The sequence below is a fragment of the Pituophis catenifer genome, unplaced genomic scaffold (assembly GCF_029215685.1).
Source record: "Pituophis catenifer annectens isolate HBS135680 unplaced genomic scaffold, rPitCat1.0.hap2 SCAF_7, whole genome shotgun sequence".
Taxonomy (NCBI): Eukaryota; Metazoa; Chordata; class Lepidosauria; order Squamata; family Colubridae; genus Pituophis; species Pituophis catenifer.
In genome coordinates, this window is record NW_027256887.1 from 66,423,174 (window position 1) to 66,445,767 (window position 22,594).

General features: G+C 38.8%; 1 protein-coding gene across 1 annotated transcript in view; it reads left to right on the forward strand.

Moving 5' to 3' along the window:
* The window catches only part of LARGE1 (LARGE xylosyl- and glucuronyltransferase 1), a 381,838-nt gene extending 359,701 nt beyond the window's left edge, over positions 1-22,137 (forward strand). Inside the window, exons 13-15 of the mRNA XM_070947065.1 lie at positions 5,748-5,894; positions 14,323-14,518; positions 20,546-22,137. Coding sequence (XP_070803166.1) covers positions 5,748-5,894; positions 14,323-14,518; positions 20,546-20,743 — 541 coding nt within the window. The 3' untranslated portion in view covers positions 20,744-22,137. The remainder of the gene's footprint in view (positions 1-5,747; positions 5,895-14,322; positions 14,519-20,545) is intronic.
* The last annotated feature ends 457 nt before the right edge of the window (positions 22,138-22,594 follow it).

A 22,594-nucleotide genomic window follows, 5' to 3' on the forward strand; every position in this document is an offset into this window, starting at 1 on the left:
TGTGATCATTCCAGATGTTTTGAATTCCCAACTTCCATAATTCTCAATCAGCATGGCTATGCTACCTGGAGAAATGTGAGCTGAAGTTGAGCATATCTGGAGAGAATCAACATAGTGACACTTGTATTACAAAATGTATTCCCAAAGAAGCGGAGAACAGCTCCATTTTTAAGTCACCTTAGCACTGAACTGGTTAAAAACTTCAATAAATGTACAGTCACATTCTGTTTCGGCATGGCAGAGGGCCAGATGACTTATAGGTCACTCCCATCTCCAATATCTGTGCTTCCAGGATGATTTTAACAGAGTGGCTGTGAAAATGTTATTGAAGTTGTTATCTCTTTGTCATATTGTTAACCCATCACTATACCTTGGAAGCAGAACTGTGATCAAACAAGGTAGATAAATGATTGAAAGACAAAATCTTGTCAAGACAGAATAATTATTGTACTCAACTTTGGAGGTGAAGGGAGGAAATGACATCGGTGTGTATTGTATAAGTGGTAAATGTGAATGTTGTTTTTCATGGGCTTCAGTCTTTTTCTCTGCTTACATGGCCCTCTGGCTCATGATTTTATTACCTTCTTCCTGTGTATAGAGCAAGAGGGACATCTTGTGGCCAAAGAGCTTTGATTTTTATGAATTCTTATTTTGCAAGGAGATTATTTTCCTATCCACTTTTTATTCTGAATTGTCCAGAGTCACTTAGGTAAGAAGAACAGTGTAGAAATGCAACAAATAAACGATTACCTCTTTTTTTTTTGTGCTTACATGCTGTCAAACTATTTGATTATCTGTTGAGGTATCAACAGATAATCGTAGCATGCATTCTTAAAATATGTCCTTCATTATTCTACTATAGATAATGCTAAATATAAATTTTTGTTACAGTCTGCTGAATTACTTTATCTTGCTCAGTACTGAATATAAATTACATTAGGGCTGTCAAAATCTGCATAACCACTCTAGCACCCAAAGTTTGAAAAATATGTGTTGGCCAGTTATAACCTATTCAGTTTTACAAGTTTGCTTTTTTCTGATGGATATGGCTGTTGTCCTTTGATTAAATTCCTAAAAAATTTAATCTTAAGAAATTATATTTCTCTGAGGTACCCTTAGAGGTATCCTAGGTAAAAAAGATTATAGTTATTTGAGAAACCATTGATTGATTGATTGATTGATTGATTGATTGATTGATTGATTCGATTTATATGCCACCCTTCTCTGGAGACTCAGGGCGGCTTACAATGCATTAAGCAATAGCCTTCATACTTTTGTATATACCTGCTTTAGTAGGGCTTTTGCCCCCCCCTCCAAGCAGTGTTCTTTTTTATACAAAGTCAGCTTATTGCCCCCACAATCCGGATCCTCATTTTACCTATCTCGGAAGGATGGAAGGCTGAGTCAACCTTGAGCCTGATGAGATTTGAACTCGCAGTAATTGCAGGCAGCTGGCAGTTAAGTGCTACTTTAACAGCACTTTAGTCCGCTGCTCCACCAAGGCTCCTATAATGCTGATTTAGATAATGCTGCATTCAAATGCTATGTTAAATAGTAAATTGTTTACTATGAGAGGAATAAGTCATAGATCCATGATGGCAAACCTATGCCAGAGGTGGCACACAGCGTCCTCTCTGTGGGTATGTGAGTCATTGCCCCAGTTCAGCTCCACCACACATGCGTGCATGCCTCCCACTGGCCAGCTGGTCTTCGGGCCTCTGCAGCACATACATGAGAGGCGGGGACATGCACAGGGGCAGGGGGCAGGGCACGTGCAGGGTGCGTGTACACATGCATGGGGATGGGGCACGTAGAGGGCACACACGCATGTGGGGGCATGCAGGGGCATGCACTCATTGCATTTTGGTGGTTCAGGCACATGTGCACGCATTCGCACGTATGCATGCTTTGGGCACTCAGTCCAGAAAAGGTTAGCCATCACTGTCTTAGATCCTTTTCCCTCCTCATTCAGTTCTGCCAAAAGGAGAAAGTTAGCAGGTTTTGCATCCAGGTTTAACTAGTCACATATGGTTTGTCCTAGTTATGCTTCACAAAATAAGCCAGATTCAAACTGAGTTATGAAGTTGCTTTATTTCTGTTAAAACCATAGTCAATTATAATCATCTTCTAATGTTTCAATATAGTATTTTATCAAAAGAAAAACAATCTTAAGACACTCTGTCCCCATGTTGATGGTGCATTTATAAAGACAGGTCTAAAAATGTTGTTAATAAATTAACAAATTTGAAATCAGTAAAAATTCATATCCACTCCTTGCATATCATGACATAAAATACTTTATGAATATTTTGCCTCATTATCACTTGGGTTGAATCATATAGATTTGAAAATATATTTTCAAACAGTTGCTTTACAGCTGTTTTCTTAGCAGTATAATTTACTGCACTAGGGGATAATGCAAATACTGCAGCCCAGTATGTGTCTGTTCCTCATCCCATGGTCTTAAAAGTTGGTGGTTGATTGCAATAAGAGAAGCTTATGATGAAGGTTAGGTATGTGTAAGGTTAGGTATGAGTATAAATGTAATTCTTAGTGAATGTTTCAGCAATGGTCTGGGACTTTAAATAAATAAAAATGAGCAGAGTAAAAAAATGATGCTCGGTATTTGACTCTTTAATATATTTATGTATAAAGGTATAAGAAATGGCTGTGGTGAAGTGAATTATGATGCAATGAGGATTATGGTTCTGAAAACTAATATATTGAAAACCAACATAATTGCATTTAACAGGGAAAATTGAATGAATTATTGTAAGCCATTATATAAATGGTGAAAAGCTAAAACAGGTAGATGGATTTGTGTACATTAGTGGATGGTTTATTGGAAATGGGAAAAAGAATAGAGATATTTTAAGACACTGAGATATTGATAGATGGGTTGTGGGTAGTATGTGATCCTTTGTACAGCAGAGAATAAATATCCCTCAAGAGAAGCAAAAATAACTAATTATAAGAGTGTGTTTCTGCCCACCTTGTTATTTAAAAATGAGAGGTGGATGTGTCAAGAAAAACAAAGTAATTTGAATGCATTGGTTCTTAAGTGTGTAAAAGAAGTAAGGTCAAGAATAAATACATTCTGAAAGCATGTAGATGGAATACAATGGGCTATTGAATATATATTGGACTTGTTTGATCATATAGAAAGAGTGAAAATCAAATCACAAAACCAATATATGAAGGAAAGCTGAGTAGATCAAGATGAGACAGAAGACTCAGTTGTGGTTGGATGGAGTTGATGAGATGCTCAAAAAGAGAGAAACAAATAGTTTAAAAAGCAAAAGGCAATTATGAAGCAGCATATGGTTTTGGTGAAAGCAAAGATGGCTTTCAGGGATAAACTGATATGGGCAGTAGAGTGAATGGTGTTGATGCAAACTGGAAATTTCCTTTCCTATTTTTGTAACTTGTCTTTTGTTCCTTCCTTATTTCCTCTGTATTTTATATGCTTTGCATAATTATCCTTATCCATAAGTTAAATGGTGTGGTGATAAGTATGTAGGTAAGTATGGACAAATATCCTATAGGACAATGGTGCATGAGAAAATGTTGGTGGTCCGCAGAAAAATTATTTGCATTTTTTATTTTGAACTAAATTGCACTAAATACTATTTATCTTTTTAAAAAATTCATATTAGTGGTCCGCGGGATTTAAAATTAAGAATTTAGTGGTCCCTGAGGTCCGAAAGGTTGGTGACCCCTGCATCTCTATTTTAAAAAGCATAAGAGGGCAGGTCTTTCTTGAAAGACATTCTACAATTGAAGGAGTGGCAGTCAACATACACACACACACACATATTCATGATACAACTTTTGTTTTCAAAAATGGGTCTAATCACTAGAGTCATTAGTCATTCTAGTGAGGCAACACTTATGTTTTCCTGGGAAACTCTGGGTGTTGAAATCCACACAACTTAAAGTTGTCAAGGTTGAGAAACACAGGTCTATACTGTTAACATTTAACCTTAATCACTCCAATATGCCAATTGGATCAGTAAGAATTCCACTTAGGTTTATGAGTATCTGTTGCCCTAGAGAACAGAAGTGTAACATTATAAGAAATATAGGGAACTGTGTCAATATGGAGTCGGACTATTGGTCCGCCTAGCCCAATATTGTTATGGCAATGTTTAAATATTTTTTTCTCTAAAACCCTTTCCTACCATTGGTCTGCCTAAGTCAGGGTCATATACAAGCAGTGTTTCTTATTTTATTTTTTCCTCTCAAGACCCATTTCTACTTTAAAAAATTATGAAGGACTCCAAAAGAGCTTTTGTTTGATTATAAATATCAATATTTAAAATTGACACATTTGCTGTCACTATCACTCCCACAATTATTTGATGGGATTTTAATATTGTATTACTTTTCAACATTAACTGACAAATAATTTTGATTTCTGGGACCCGTGAGAGGTTCCTGGGGGACCCCCTGACTCCTGAGCCATAAATTAACAAAGGCTTCTCTATAGAGTTGACAATTTGTACAACAATTCCATTGTGAGCATTTTTCAACCCCTAACTAGATAAAATCAAGTATTTTCTGCATTAACTCATTTGCTCTACCACCAAACTATGGCCCTCATCTTGTAATGATCATTCTTCCAACTGCGTTGGATCTTATTTTGACTCCTACTTCCAGTGAGCAAAATAAAATCCTGGAAGTCTATTATGACAGCTGAAAAATGTGAAATGATGGTCTGTCCATGAGACTACTATGAAGGCACATTAATTGGCTGAGCCCAAGCACACTTAATGAGACACAAATTACTTCAGTATTCCTCCTCCTTGCTTTACTATCTTGTCGGTCACACCAAGTTCTGCGCCGAATCAACAGAAGAAGGCACCTCTTAAATCTGGGGGTGGAATTGTTAAGAGTGTCACGAACACTGAATAATCTTGGCAGCTGGAGGAGGTGGATTATAAAAGATTTTTTTTATTTAGAAGCAGTGCCCTGGGTCAATTAGAATTGATGGAAGGGGAGAGACAAAAAGGAAACAGAGAAAAAGTATCCAAAACTTATAATAGGAAGCTGACAAAATATAGTAACCTTTACACAGTGAAAAAGAAATGTGATGCAGACACTTCAAATAATTTTCAGAAAAGTTTGCAAAGAGTTACCTCATTTATAAAACACCCACAGAAAGATACTTGAGAGGAAACTAGTCATTGGAAGCTAATAGAAAAATCAAAAGTTTAAAGTTTATTCAGAAAAAGAAACCCCAAGAGATGTGAAAGTGAATCTTATTCCATTTTCACATTGCTGCTTGAGAACTTCAGATAGATTAGACCACAGTTCTGTAATTCATCTCCAGCATTGCCAAAGAGTGGCTGATAATTCTTATAGGCAAACACATCTGAATATAGATTGAGGAAATAAGCATATGAATGATGAGCTTTTAAAAATTCAAACAGAAAAAATAAAAATCTTATTTTTCACACTTGGAGCAGCGCTTTGTGAATGTTATTTACTGCGGAACAGAATCTAAGGGGGGTTTTTTTCTTATGAGGAAAAGTAGAAATTTCTTTGGTAACTAACTAAAAGTATTTGCCAATTGTGCTTCCTGTTAATGCAATTATTAATGCATACAAGATGGTTTTGAATGTAAATGAAAATTTAAATGGTAACCAAATATAGCATTCTCTATGGAAAGTAATATAATTCAATTGCATTGCTACTAGAAAGCTAATTTAACATTCAGTTGATTTTATTTGCTGTTTCTTTTCTAGGAAATCTGTTGGCCAACTTGACTTAGCCAATACAAGAAAAGCTCTAATTGTACCTGCTTTTGAAACTCTTCGCTATCGCCTCTCTTTTCCAAAGTCAAAGGCAGAGCTGTTATCTATGTTGGACATGGGAACACTCTTCACATTCAGGTATTGCATGTATTTTGTTTAATTCATTCAAATGATTTGTTCCCTCTCTCTCTATTTTAAGCAGTTGGGTATAAAAGAAGGCACACAGTAGTGTACATTTAAAACATTCTAAACTTTGGTTAGAAACATGTTCTCATGCTCCCTGTTATTACTTAAAATGAGCCATCCATTTACAATGTTTCCTTGAGATTTAGGCGGTTGTCTGGAGGTTTAATTTGAAAAGATTAAGATTGGAGAATTTTAGACAATAAACCTTAAGAAAGTTTTTTTTTTTTTTTTGAAAGGCTACTGATTCTTTATTATTCTGCTTGGGTTCCAATAGGAGAGAAAACAGACAGACACCAATCAAAGCTCCATTTCTTAAAAAGACAGGAAAACAGGCAGTTTTGCTGTCCTTTTAAGAAATGGAGGATGGTTGCCAGAAATGAACAGTGGTTGCCAGGTAGATGGAGAGTGGTTGCCAGGTAGATATTATATTATTCCCATTAGGACTCTAAGCAGTAAATTCAGTAAAAAAAAATCTCTGAGATAAGATTGCTGTGGAACCTGGTGGGAAATTCGTTTACACCTTCTGAAAATCCTCCATCTGCTCCCACTTCCCGAGAGACGTTAGTGGTTATGAATGTGTGTGTTTGTGATGTCATCCCCTCTCTTAATGGATCAAAGTGACTTACAAAAAAAAATATATAGTAAAAACCAATTATAAAAACATCATTTAAAATGAGTTATAGAACAGTGAGAACTAAAATGATTATCCTTGAACAATAACATATTTAATATTACAAGGCTTCAGTAAGTATGTTTTTGGTTCCTCATAAACAAGGAACAAGTTTCAATTTATAACAAAGCAATGTGTTTCAAAAAAAAAAAACACTGAAAACACACACCAACCCCCCCCCAAAAAAAACAGCAGCCCAAGTTTAAGACTTGAATGCCATGCAATGGGGGTGAGGTCCAGAGGTGGTATTCAGCAGGTTCTGACCAGTTCTGGAGAACCGGTAGTGGAAATTTTGGGTAGTTCGGAGAACCAACAAGTACCACCTCTGGCTGGCCCTGCCCCCATCTATTCGCTACCTCCCGAGTCCCAGCTAATCCGCTGAGTCTTCTTTTGTTGCCCTGCACAAAGAACGGAGCTGGAAAGCAATTTAGTGGAGTGGGGAGGGAATGGGGATTTGCAGTAACTTTCCACAGGAGTGAGGTGGGAATGGAGATTTTACAGTATCCTTCCCCTGCCACGCCCACCAAGCCACGCCCATAGAACCGGTAGTAAAAATTTTTGAATCCCACCACTGGTGAGGTCCCATCCTCATCCGGAGGGTGAGGTCCTGCCAATCTAGCTGTTCGAAAGCATGCAAATGTGAGTGGATTAATAGGTATCAATTTGGTGGAAAGGTAACAGTGCTCCATGATTTGATGCTGGCCACATGACCACAGAAATATCTTTGAACAGCACTGGCTCAATGGCCTTGAAACAAAAATGAGCACCACGCCCTATAGTCGGCAATGACTAGCAATGTAATATCTGCAAGGACACTTTACCTTTTTTAAAAAATGTGTTTCAAAACCTAAGCCTCATCATGGAAAAAGGAGAATTGATCATTAACCCATGATGGAATGAACATACCACAGGTTCCCTATTCCCTACTTGCCTCCAGAAGTTGTGGGTGCTCCAATACTGGAAATTTTTAAGAAAAGATTGGACAACCATTTGTTTGAAATGCTATAGGTTTTCCTGCTTGAGCAGGGAGTTGGACTAGAAGACTGCTTCCAACTCTGTTATTCTGTTATTCAAAGTGGCCTTCTGGAATTGGTAGTCCTATGATCAGTTTGGGTCAAAGTCATGTACTGTAAGTCTTTATATATTGTAAAGAACACCCTTGAATCAGCTTCAGAAAACAACCAATGCTCAGCCAAACTGATTATATGATTATATGAATGTTACATGGAATCTTTCAGAATCATGCAGCCAGATTGCATTCTTAGACAGATACACTTTCTGAACAATCTTCAGCAACTATCTACTACAAGGTAATTCTTGAGTTTACCAGCATATAAATCTTTACGGGATCCATGAGGAATCTCAGACTATAAATCTGATCCTTAAGGAGGATTGTAATCCCATGTAGAAATAATATCTCCTGAATCCTGAATGTCCCATTTCTGGATTCAGCAACTCCATTGTGTTCATGTTTCAGTTTAGCGTGTTCATAAATATCCATTCAATTCACCACATTCATAATAATGAGCTAGTAAACTTTAGCTGTATTTTTGCTCTTGGCAACCAGTTCTATGCTAACAAACATATTTGGAACCCAGGTGCAGGAGATCCTATCAAAATGGCAATCTGTCTTGCCAGGTCTTTGCAGCACTACATGTCCCTTGTTTTAGGATAACATTGCATCTGATCTATCTAGCACAGGGGTGTCAAACTCGCATCATCACGGTGGCATGACATGACGTATCACAATTTTTTTCCCTTCACTAAACCAGGCGTGGGCATGGCCAGCACGTGACGCATCCGGCTCACGGGCCACAAGTTTAACACCCCTGATCTAACATAACTGGTCTCTGAAATATTCATTTCAAAAGGGTAGGATTCATTTGAGCCTCCTGCGCTGATTGCTTGGCCCTAGTGCTTGATGTATTGTGCCCATTCAATCTAGTTTAAACAAGCTGAACCAGAAGAAAGCAGAGTTGATGTGTTTGTTTATAAAGAAAGAAAATAATTTAAATAGAATTTAAAATAAATTCTACCAGTATCATTTTGTAATCTGTGAAAGTAATTGCAAAGATTTATTAATTAAGAAAACAACTGTTCCATCCCTAGTTAAAAGAAAAATCTACTAGAAAATAAGATCATGTAAATGTTCATTTCAGTTTTCTGCTTCACCATCAATCAAATTTTCCCCAGGCATGGGATTTACTTTCACACTGGGTTTTTTGTTGTTGTTGTTGTTGTGTTTTGTTTTTTGCATAAAGAACAAGACATCACAAAAGAGACTTCCTTCTAGCTGATGGCTAGAGGGAAAAAAACTGTTTAAACTCTTGCTGCGGGGTTTCAAAGGGCCGCCCTACAGCTGATCAGTGTTAAAAGAAAACAAATGAGTAGACCGGTGCCTCAAAAATTAATGGGTAGACCAGTGCCTGCAAAAATACATGAGTAGACCGATGCCTACAAAAATAAATGGGTATACCAGTGCCTGCAAAAAATACATGAGTAGATCAGTGCCTGCAAAAATACATTGGTAGACCAGTGCCTGCAAAAATACATGAGTAGATCAGTGCCTGCAAAAATACATTGGTAGACCAGTGCCTGCAAAAATACATGAGTAGATCAGTGCCTGCAAAAATACATGGGTAGATTGGTACAGCTCTGCAAGCAGTTAAAAGCCTGGTAAACCAGTACCTCTGCTAAATCCTAAATAATTGTCACATGACCATCAAGCCACGCCCACAGAACCGGTAATAAAAAAATTTAGAACCCACCTCTGTTCTGAATGATCAGTACCTCTCTATACAGCTAGCCTTCACACACTTTTTTCAGTCCATCTGATTGTTTCAATCTTCTCACAGCCCACGTCCACCAACCAACCATTTCTATCTTTGTTTTCAAGATGGTTTTTATCAGTTGTTAAAAAATGGTAACTGGTTAGTAACTTTGTAAGGTCAAACTAATAGGGGAAAACTTGTATGACAATGATTCCTGATCGTTCCTGTAGCATTCCAAACTTTTTTATTTTTATTTGGTCTCCTGTTTTCTAAAATGATTAACTTTTTTCCCTTTGGGCATATGTGACATATAAATTAGCTTTCCATGGTAAAGGTCTTCCTTTTATTTCTGTTCCAGCAAATGTTGTGGTAGCCTGGATATTTTGACTATGAGAGCTTTGTAATGGAGAATAATGGATGGCTTCATTGTAGATTTGTCTCAAGGGTTTTATATTAAAGGTCTGGAGATTTCCTTGCCTGTAGAGAAAAATTAAACTTTGCTCCACTAAGGTTTCAGACTAAGTTAATTGCTGCTGCTCTAAATCTACTTCCAAATACAGTACAAATACTTGCTCTCTGATTATTCAGGAAATTTTAGAGAAAGAAAGTCACATTATATAGTCTCTTGTCCAAGGATAATGTTCTGTATTGCACTAATGTGTGTTGACCAATGACCTGTCCATGTTAACAAGTTTGAATACAATTACGTTGAGCCAAAATAAAACAAAAGCAAAAACAAAATTGGCAATTTTCTCTTTAACTTATTTGTAATCATCTCCCCTATGGTTCACTCTGGAAAAAAAGAAACTTAACAAAATGAATGCTGCTATAATGATTCTAGAGAACTTCTGGGAAATATTAAGGAATGAACACACACATCAGGTGCGGTAATCACTTACCTTCGCTACCGGTTCACAAATGTGAGAGCGCACGTGCGCATGCTTTCTTTGCTCGCACATACTGCCTCTGCGCACACGCAGGACCGTCTGCACATACACAGAGCATCAAAAACAGTCGTCCAGGCAGGTGGGTGGATAGATCTGGCTGAATACCACCACTGACACACATGTATAATTATATACATACATACACACATATATCGTACTATTTATTTTCTTTGTTAATTGCATCTCTGTTCTAAATAATGTGGTAGAATAGAAATATATATTGCTAGAACAGGAAACAAGAAATATATTGATAAGAATAGAATAACAGAGTTGGAAGGGACTTTGGAGGTCTTCTAGTCCAACCCCCTTCTTAGGCAGGAAACCCTATACCATTTCAGACAAATGGTTGTCCAATCTCTTCTTTAAAACTTCCAGTGTGTTCTGACCTAGGCTTCCTGAGTCAGTAAAACACACGAGTAGTCCCGAAAACCTGTTTTATTTTAACAGCTGTGAATTCTGTTCATTCACAGATGAGTCCCAAATACTTGTAAAGAGTCCTTCGGGATAAGGCTGATAATCACCTACCTTTATCTCCCTTGACACGCTGCCAAAGACCTAATTGGCAAAGCCACACGGAGTCCAGAATCAAACAGAGCTTAAGACTTTAAACTGCACAGAATTAACAAGGTTGCTGCCTGCAAAGGCCCATGTGCCTTTGCTCCTCTTTTAAGTCTTATGGGAGGGGCCAATCATCTCCAAGCCCTATTTCCAAGTCATCTCTTTTGTTTTAACTGTTCTTGCCTTCTGGCAGCTATGCGCATGTGCACACTGGGAACAGGCTCCCCTGTTCCTCTGCTTCGCTGAGGTCCGACTCTGGAGGTTCCGGAGGCAGCACATACCTCCCAGATGGCCCTTTCTCTGCCTCAGATGCAGAGCCTCATCCGAGCCTTCCCCAGACTCCAGCACTGGTCCATGTTCCTCCCTAGCCTCCTCACTGTCTGACTCTGCTGCCAGCTCTGCAGGCTGCTGACAGACCACAACACAGTGTTGGAGTATTTACAACTTCTGGAGGCAAGTTGTTCCACTGATTAATTGTTCTAACTGTCAGGAAAATTCTCCTTAGTTCTTGGTTGCTTCTCTCCTTTATTAGTTTCCACCCATTGCTTCTTGTCCTGTCCTCGGGTGCTTTGGAGAATAGCTTGACACCCTCTTCTTTGTGGCAGCCCCTGAGATATTGGAACACTGCTATCATGTCACCCCTAATCCTAGATAAGTTAATGAAGTCTTCACAGATTCATTGTAGAACTACATTTGTACATTTTGGTCTCTCAAGGATTCTGTAGGGCTGTAGCAGGAATGCATTCTCATTTTCTCTTCAGATACCCAGGTATTATCAAGGTTATGATTAACATTACCTTCAAGCTGGAGTAAGCATACTTTCAAAAGCCAATTATAGTGGAACAACAATGGGAGAAGGACATATCTCTATCACCTCAGAGACAACTTGCTGGTCACTATAAGAAACAAAAAACAGAAATAGATAGACCTTGGCCTTATCCAGTAGGTCTATTCTTTTTACATTTCTTCTTGTATCCAAGGAAATAATAAATATCCCAAATAAAGAATAAATACAGACATCCCATTTATCCTCTGATTTCACTAAAAGTTATTAGCATATTACAATAACTATTCTTGAAATTTATTTTTAATTAGATTTTTATCCTAAACAGAACAGAAATATTTCCTTTTTGAATGATTTAGAAGCATTGGGCCCTATCCAAAGATGCATTTCAGTAGTGAGAGAAGTAAGGTCTTGCACTTAGGCAAGAATAACCAAATGCACAGGTAGTACCTGGCTCAACAGTAGTAACTATGAGAATGATCTAAGTTTCCTAATGGACAACAATACTGGCTCATACTTACCACTTAAGTGTAACCAGCAGTGTGCTGCAGGTGGCAAAAAGGCTGCACCAACAGAAGCATAGCAATAAGATTACGAGAAATGTTAGTACCACTCTATAATGCACTAGTGAGGTCTGGAATATTGTATCCAGTTCTGGCCACCACAGTACAAAAATGAAGCTGAGAGCCTAGAAAGAGTGCAGAGAAGAACAACAAAGATGATAATGGGACTAGTAGCTAAATCAAATGAGGAACGATTAAGGGAACTAGGTAGGTATGTCTAGCCTATCAAAGAGTAAGATTAGGGGTGATATGATAGCTGTCTTCCAGTACTTGGTGGACAGCCACAAAGAAGAGGGGGTGACTTATTTTCCAAAGCACCTGAGGGAAGGAAAAGCAATGAATGGAAGATCATTAAAGAAAAGTCCAACCTGGAACTAAGGAAAAATTTCCTGACAATGAAAACAATCAATGGACCAGCTTGCCTCCTAGAGTTGTGGGTGCTCCATCACTGGAAGTTTTCAAGAAAGATTGGATGTCCATTTGTCTGGGATGATATAAGGCAGGGGTCCCCAACCCCCGGGCCTCAGAACAGTACCAGTCTGTAGCCCCAAGCAAGGACCCATCCACACATGTGCAGATCCAGGCAGCGGCAAAACCATGACCACCACTACCCAGTCCGCAGAAAAACCATCCTTCACAGAACCAGTCTGTGGCGCTCAAAACTTTGGGGCCTACTGGTGTAAGGCAGGGGGCTAGATTGGAATACCTCCAAGGTCCCTTCCAGCTCTATGATTCTTTGTATTCTTATTCCCACATGTGCTTTTTCTGTGTCCATAACCATAGACCCTGAATAGGATTCCAAAGTTAAATCAAGTCAAAATTGCAAGCTGAATATTTCCAGTATTTTCATGGAGGTCTTTGATGTTTAAATTAAATCTAGATACAATACCAAGACTATATTGTATTAAAACCCAATACAGTCAGACAATACCAAGCCTGACTATATTGGCTTTCCATAAATCTTGGAATATGGTTTAATATATAAACCAGTGATGTAACGGTATCCTGGTTTAATCAATAGAAGTGTGGCAGTAGTCGATATCATTCTGGAATGACACAGCGAGCACAATCTACTCTCTTATATGCCTTGTTGTTGTAATTGTTTAAAAAAGTTTTTTTTAATAATGACTGGTTTATTATATGTTTACTGTGTATAACTTTGTTGTACATTGCCCAGAGATGGGTGGCCATATAAATTTGATCTTTAAATAAATAAATGGAAGAGAAAAGTATTGATTGTTGTCTTAATGGAAGAATAGTAGCTGTGCATGGATAGGCCTGGCAGTGACATGGGTAAAATTAACAAATTATAAAAAGATCCTTTCCTGTAAATTGAACTGATTGTCTAGATGAAATTGTGTAGATGACACATGGCAACAAAACAATAGTTTTGATGGCACTGATAGTATTTGCCTAGGCTTTTATTTAATGCCTGTATTGATCTTAATTTCTGCCATGATGACAGAAACACCTCCATAGAATTCTGCATGCCTTGAAAACAAACTACTAAATTACAAAGGGAAAAAAAAAACAAAAAACCACCGTTATAACTGTGAATGGTGGCTGAGCTCATTTACAAAGCATTTATCTGCATGTCAACATCTTCTCAAAGTACCATTTTTTACAATTGGGGCAATTAAATATCACAGTCCAGAACTACTATAGTTACTGTTTCTTCATCAGTCATGATTTCTTTGCTTTCTGTAATTATAAAAAATATCATTTTTCAAATGGAAGCCTGGGTGGTAATGCCCACCGAATATCTGTCATTTTTGAGGTTCCCAAAGCTGCATCCTGAAGGCACCACAGTGCCTTTTTCTAAGACCAAAGCCACAGTTAGCCCTGCTTTGAGGCCCATGAAAAAGTTGCAAGATACCTTCTTCGTGTGCTATGCATGTGCAGGAACTCTTCTGACTTTTGTATCAGCAGCGTTGTCAAGAAGTGAATCAAACTTCTTGTCAAGTGAACAAACCAAGAGGTGAAAGTGAAGAGAAGTGAACCAAACTGCACTCTCACAGATCTCTCACTGTGGATTGTTTCCAAGTCTTACTTCCATCAATGATTCTTTCAATCAATATGTTTTCCAGGTATCACGTATGGACAAAAGGGCATGCACCAACCAATTTTGCCAAGTGGCGAACAGCCACCACACCATATCGAGTTGAATGGGAAGCAGATTTTGAGCCATATGTTGTGGTAAGGCAGGATTGTCCAGAATATGACCGAAGGTTTGTTGGATTTGGTTGGAATAAAGTTGCACACATTATGGAATTGGATGCACAGGTGAGGAGTAGAAATTTTAGTTGCAGCAATTTGTTTCCCCATTTTTTTTAAATGTAAAAGATACTGCTTTTATAGAATGCTCCAGAAAGTTTGCTTCTCATTGCATCATAGATATGGGAGTACACATTCTTGTTCAGATTCATTAATAAGGAAGACTTGTACAGGATCCAATTTGGGTCAGTCACCAAAACTTCTGAGCTTTTTGGACTCGTGCTAAAGCCCATCTTCAGGGAACTTCTCTCTGGCAGAACCTCTCTAGTACACTCTGCTAGAGGGAAGTTCCCTGAAGATGGGCTTCAGCATGAGTCCTAAAACTCAGAAGACAAATTCTCTGGTCCCAGTGACCAGCCCAGATTGGATTCTGCAACATTTATCCTGGGACACGCATATTCATCTTCATTCATGAAAGAGTCATACACTTTGCTTTTGAAAAATTAATTGATTGATACTGTTAACGTGAAGCAGAATAGAATAGTTTTCCTAATCAACAGCTCCCATAATTCCTAGCTAGCATAGCCAATCAGCCTATTCTTCCTAGTTCTGGGTAATAGCAATAGTGCTGAGCGTTATATACTGCTTCACAGTGCTTTACAGCCCTCTCTAAGATGCTTTACAGAGTCAGCCTATTGCCCACAAAAATCTGGGTCCTCATTTTACCAACCTCAGGAGGATGGTAGGCTGAGCCAACCTTCAGCCAGTCAGGAGCAAACTCCTAGCAATGAACTGAATTAGCCATCTCGGCTCCATTTGGTTAGAATATAGTATAATGACACAGCCAGAGTTCTTTCCACTTCAGAGTGTGAGGTTGTTGGTTTTGTTTTGTTTTTTCAATGTTCATGCATAATGGGCTTCAGGTTTCTGTATAAACATTTGGTGCTCCAAATTAATTCCAAGAGACAAGAGTGAAAGACCATAAAAAACTATGTCTCATGAAAAAAAATGTCTTTGTGCCAAATAACACCCAATAGGATCATTCCCCCATCCAGTAATCAGTTTACCAAAAGATGGGTAACAATTAAACTGTACCTTGTGTTGCTAACCAGCACCTCTAAATTTGCAACTGGCATCTTAAATTAGCATGTCTGCCCTACAATTAGCTCTTTGCTTCTCTGCAAAACAGTTTCCCAGGAACAGGTGGAAAGATACAGCTCACTCTTTAGATTACCTCTCAAGGAGCATTTACTGCTTTAAATGAGGCAAATGTTTCTCAGGGGGACAATAGGACGATTCATAACAGTGTCTTTGTACATACAGTGTCAGAAAGGCTAAAGCATAGAATGAGTTGGAAGTTGGCAAAGGCCCGCTAAGGACATAAAAACAGTTTCTTCAGTTTTGTACAAAATGCAAGAAGTATCAATCTAACAGCTGTTCAATTAAAAAGGTAGAATGTTAACAGATACACGTACAAAGGACAAAGCTGCTCAGGTCCTGTACATTATTGTCACTGGGTTCTTTCAACAACAATCTTAAGCAACCGGGCTCCCATGCTAAATCCATCTTTAAATGAAGACAATTAAAGAAATTGAGTCCAGGTTAGTCCCCTACTGCCATCTGTACTGGGAAAACAAACATCACTCACTTTCCTTTCCATGAAAGCAGAGGTGGGATTCACTTACCTTCCCTACCGGTTTGCAAATGTGAGCGCATGTACATGCTCAACCTTCCGCCCATGCTTTTTGCTCATGTGCATTACGTCACGGGGACCCGTGCATTAGTGGACCACTGAAAGTAAAATAAGGAAAGCATATGTTTTCCTTTCTTCCTGTCTCTTGGGCTAGAAGGGGAAAGTAGCAGAACTCTTCTAACATTCATGATGGGGGGGGGAGACTACTGTTTCATTGGTCCACTAATGAACCTCTTTCAGGGGTGAAATCCAGCAGGTTCTGACAGGTTCTGGAGAACCAGTAGCGGAAATTTTGAGCAGTTCGGAGAACCGGCAAATGCCACCACTGTCTGGCCCCAGAGTGGGGTGGGAATGGAGATTTTGCAATATCCTTACCCCAGGAGTGGGAAAGAAATGAGGATTTTACAGTATCCTTCTCCTGCCACGCCCACCAAGCTACACCAAGCCAAGCCCACAGAATCGGTAGTAAAAAAAATTGGATTTCACCACTGACCTCTTTGTTTTTAAAAAAAAAAAGAAAAAAGACCAACCTTTTACCTGTCTTCCCTGCAAAGGGAATTCTGCTATAGTGCACCGTATCCAACCTGCAGTGAAAATATTTGCTTATAATAAAATGAAGAACCACAGGAAGAGAGCATAAAGCTTCCCATCCCAGCACAACTTTGAAATACTAACTTTAATGCAGAGCAAGAAAAGATAGAGATAAAGATGATTGGACATTCCTGTTCTCGAGATGGATAATGGTGATCCTAGTCTCAGAGTAAGCAGGAAGTGCAGATGAACCTTCTATTCTCTCCAAAAGTGTCAGTGTGTTCTATAGGTCAATACTGAAGCAGCAAGATTAAGGACTGAGAATAATTAAAAATATATACCAGGGAATAGTTTTTTTCTTTCAATGAGTTTATATCTCCAGGACCAGATGAATTGCTTCCTCACATACTAAGGGAAAAGAGCAGAGGTGGGTTTCAGCAGATTCTGACCAGTTCTAGAAAACCGGTAGTGGAAATTTTGAGTAGTTTGGAGAACCGGTAATAAAAATTCTGACTAGCCCCGCCCCCATCTATTCTCTGCCTCCCAAGTCCCAGCTGATCGGGAAGAAATGGGGATTTTGCAGTAACCTTCCCCTGGATTGGGGATGGAATGGAGATTTTACAGTTTCCTTCCCCTGGAGTGGGGTGGGAATGGAGATTTTACAGTATCCTTCCCCTGCCACGCCCACCAAGCCATGCCACACCCACCAAGCCACACCCACAGAACTGGTAGTAAAAAAATTTGAAACCCACCACTGGAAAGGAGGAACCAAAGAACGACAGACATCTATACTAGGAAAATTCTGCAAATGTGTTAATTCGAATTTCCTCCTTGAGCAAGGGGCTAATCTTGATGGCCTTAATCTGATATTGAACTTGATATTGCATTCTTAAATAATTCCACAAAAAACCCTAACCTGTCAATCCTTTAAGGTAGACCAGATTTGTATCAGTTAGCAATCTCTTGTTCTACAGTGGAAAATTTTTTCCATGTAGAACTGCAGTTGTCAAGATTATTAACTAGGATCGGGTCGACCCAGGTTCAATTCCAGTCTTCAACCATGGGAATGGATTGGATGGTTTTGAGCCGATCATTCTCCTGTAGCCCAGTCAAAACCTTATGGTTGTTGTGAAAATAAACTGAAGGACAGTGTGCAAGTACACCACCATAGGTTCCTATAGAAAATAAAAAGGATATAAATCAAACACAAAATTAAATGTTCAAAACTTTTTTTACATAGTTGGGAACAAATCATGTTACTCCAAAAATTATATTGAGGAAACCTTGTTATAATGAAACAGAAATTTTAATTTTTGGATGAATGGATTGACAGAGAGAGATGCAATCTCAAGAGTCTTTTCAGAGAGAAATAGAACAGTTTACAGGTACAAATGAAATAGTCCAAGCCATTGCATGTTCTTAAGAAGTGTTACCTTTGTCCTTCGAAGTGTTTTTTAAAAAATCCATCTAAGTAAATGTAGTCCTTGATTTATGATCACAATTGGGACCAGAATTTCTGTTGCTAAATAAGGCTGTTATTAAGCGAGCCACGCCCAATTTTATCACCTATTTTGCCATGGTTGTTAAGCAGATGACTGCAGATGTTAATTGAATCACGCCATCATTAAGGGAATCCAGCTTCCCCCACTGACTTTGCTTGTGATAAGTCAGCTGGGACAGTCCCAAATGGCAATCAAATGACTGAGAACACTGCAGTCATTATAAATATATGCCAGTTGCCAAGCTTCCAAATTTTTGATTGTGGGGAAGTTGTGATGGTTGCAAGTACAACAACTGATCATAAGTTACTTTTGTTCTGTGTTGTAACTTCAAATAGTCAGTAAACAAATGGTTGTAAGTCGAGGACTATCTGTATAGAAAGGGAAAACAGTGGGTCCAGAGCAGGGGTTGGATTCTACGGTTCGAACCGGTTCACATGAACCGGTAGCTCCCACGATCAGCTGGGCCTGCCCACCCACCCCTGCACTTTATCTTCACAGCTGATTAGCACGGCAGAGCAGATTGCCGTGCCTCAGCTGTTTTAATTCCCAAGCACTAACACGGAAGGTCATTTTTTGTTGAACTGTACACGTGCGCGCAGCACACAGTCACCAAACCAGTTGTTAAACCAGAAGGATCCCACCACTGGTTCAGTGGGATTAGCTCTTCGGGAGTCTCTGCACTAAGCTTTGGGGTAACTTGTTCATAGTTCAGTTAGAATCAATATTTTTATTGGAATAAAGGATAAAACTCTGGGGTGACTTGATGAGGTGGAATGGGGGGGAATAGCTCCTGCTTTGTATGACAGGGGTCCCAGTTAAAATTCCTGGCATCACCTGTGAAAAGCACATCAAATTATGAAGATTGACAAAATGCCTCTGCTTGTGATCTGTAGAATTGTGTGCCTGAGCTTAAAATAGGGGTGCTCGGCCTTGGCAACTTAAAGGCTTGTGGACTTTCAACTTCCAACATGGCTGGCTGGGGAATTCTGGGAGTTGAAGTCCACAGGTTTTAAAGTTGCCAAGGTTGGGATACCCCTGAGTTAAAGGATAAATACATATTTTAATCAAGTTCAATTCATAGTGATGCTCAAGCTCAATTAATTCATGGATGGGCACATCCATGGCTTGGTATTTCTTCTCCTTTTACTCCTCAAATTTATCATAGTAACGATACCTCAGTGGGCTCTATTTTTACCGTAAAAAATATGTAAGCAGTGAAGAGAAACAACTGCTCTTGGCAAAATTGGAATAGCAACATAACTGAGGAAGGATGAAAGGGCAGCAGAGAACGGCTTTGATGTCAGTAAAAGATCACTGCTTTGAGGCAGAAGGCAAAGCAAAGCTGCAAAATTCTCTTAGCCCAGCTAGGAGTTGAATCTAACATTGACTTTAGATGTATCCATATCATCAACATGTCATTCAGAAACTGAAGGGTTGCTAATCAAAGGCTTTTATTTTTACCAGAATCCTGCAATAAATGCAGAGTGATTAATAGGGAGTTTTCATCTCTCTGTAAAGAAAAGCTTCTTGAGAATTGCTTAGGCAGTTCTGGATTGCTGCTCTGTAACAGATGCAAGCAGACTTTCAGATGAGAAATCCCAAGATTCAACATTTTATGCATTTCATCTAGTTGATAAATTGCTGGTTCTATTCTAAACAAATAACTTTAGCAGAACTCAGTTCTATTTATATGTCCTGTGAAATTTCACCATAAGAATGCTCACTTGTTAGACTTCTATTTGCCTTGCAAACTGCTCCCAAGGTGGTTTAAACATAGTTTTAAGTCTCCTCTCCTCCCCCTCAAACACAAATTCTCAGCTTTCTTCTTTTTCAGGTCTTAGCCATGATTTAGAAACATTAGCAAACATGAGTAAATACTGACCAAGTTTTTCTCATATGGGGGTGTTACAAAACCTAACTGTACACATGCTTAGCAACTAGATGCCATATTCAATTTTATTCAAGTTAATAAAAGAAAAGGGGCAGTAAGGGAAGGGAGATATATTTACACTGGGATTTAGAAAGGATTTTTATTTGCAGACCATCATTTTATAAGAGCCAATGTTTCACTTGCTGTTTTCCAGTTTTTGCAACACTTAAGGCTTTGGGGGAGAGGAGACAGGACAAAAAGAAATGTGAGGTCCTTGCTGCTCTCTGAGCTTGATGGTTCTCTTGCAGATCTTTCATTGCCCAGCTAGATAGTGCTGATGAGGTTGGGTAATGAATTGTCTACAAGAAAACAATCAAGCTCAGAAAGCATCAAGGACCCCACAGTTCAACCCTGAGCTACAAATGTTCTTTTCTATTGGCATAACAGAATTGTGAGACATTGGTCTTCTTGCTCATTCTGACTGTGACTGTCTTCCTCAGGAATATGAATTCACAGTGCTTCCCAATGCCTACATGATCCACATGCCACATGCGCCCAGCTTCGACATCACCAAATTCCGTTCCAACAAGCAGTACCGCATTTGTCTGAAGACCCTCAAAGAAGAGTTCCAGCAGGATATGTCACGCCGCTACGGCTTTGCTGCATTGAAATATCTCACGGCTGAGAACAACAGCTAGCACCACCAAACTCTTAATGGAAAGCAAACTGAAAAGAGGAGCCGTTTCGTGTGTGTGGACCCCGTTCTTAAATTGTGGGACACCATTGGTTGTTTTTGGTTTTGCTTTGTTTTTAAACCACATCAAACAGTTCTAACGGTAGAGCTTTGGAACAAGATGTCTCTGGACGTTGCTCAAAAGCACCACTCATCCACCACCTACAAAACTTTGGTTTGATTGACCAAGAGGTGGACACAAAATGTATGGGGTTGGGGACAGCACTACCCACATCTGTTGGCAGCACACAGGGTGGCAGTAACTGTAAAACAGATCTTGATTCTTAAAATTGCACACAGATCTTCTTTGGAATATAGGCTTTCATGTTACTATTTAATAATATCACATTTTTTTTAAAAAAAAAAGAAATGTAAAGGAAGATCTTCCGATTACTATCCTGTGAATTAAATGAACAAAAACAGCCCCTCCTTTTCCTTATTAAAGGAATTTGCCTATGTCACACAACTTTTGTCTAACCACAGAGAACACTATACAGTAAGCTGAACCAGACTTCCCCGTCAGATGAATGGAAATCATATCCAACCAATGGGACTTGTGATATATTATATTCTGAATATTCACAGCATTGTGTATGCACTTCTGTGGCATCACTCAGTCATTGCTCTTATGCTGCAAGATGGACTCTTCTCCAACTCCCCACTACTGTCACCTGCTCTGTTCATATCCTTTTGTTTTCAAACCTAAATTGCATCCTTTCACACTTCAGATGTATCCCCAAATCTAGCCATTCCCCCCAATAAGATCTGTGCTTTTACTGACCTGGAAAGATACCCATCACATTCAATTTTTGCTTCCATTTTATAGGGTTTTTTGAAGTATTTCTTTGCAACACAAATCAAATTGGAATCTAAAGTACTGGGAAAGAAGGATTAATATTTAATTAATCAATAAACTCAGGTGATTGGGGAAAATCAGTCCAATAGCTCTTCCACTTCACATCCATTTGGTGTGAGTGGACATCATAAATAGGAGGGTGGAACCACAGACTTTGGGGAACTAATTCAATCAAGTGTTGTTAAAACTAAAACAAAATCAAAATGAAATGGTGTATTGGTGGGGGAGAAAAGAACGGGAAAATCTTGATGGTCTTTGTTTGGAAGTGAATTCAATCCAATTCACTCCTATTATTGTATGTAGAACTAAGTATGGGTGAGAATCTTGAACAAGAAACATTAACACATATACGTGCAACCCAACACTGGATATTTTATTTTTTTTATTATTTCTTCAGTATTAATGTTGTGTTTACATGGATGGAGGAGATGAGGTTTAATGCACTACCCTTATTTGGGGCTATTTGTATTTGGTTGCAATGTTATTTAGAGAGCAGAATTTGAATAAATCAGAATTATGTCTCTCTTCCTTTCCCCAAGAATGTTAAGAGTCTTACCAACATCCTTACATGACTAGTCACTGTGCATTTTGTACTATTAATTAACTATCCCATATTTCCTCTTTGGCAAGACCAATGTGACTTCTTTCAACTTTTGTAGTAAACTGTCTGGGTTCCAAAGATTTTCCAGGATTTATGCATCAATGCTGATCTATAACAATTACACTCAAGAGATCAAAGCTGCTACTTCAAGTCAAAAGCAGGAGAAGAATTTTTGGCTTGGGATTTTGTTCAGAACTTCCAGTGAAACAATAGTGCATGCTTAACATATTTCTGTTTCCTTTTCTTCTACTGAAAGATTAATACTAGAGCAGACACATCTTGCTTCTTTTGAATTCCACAAAGCTTGGGAAAAACCACCTGGAGCTCAGCAATCACATTGCTAGTAAATATATGCACTG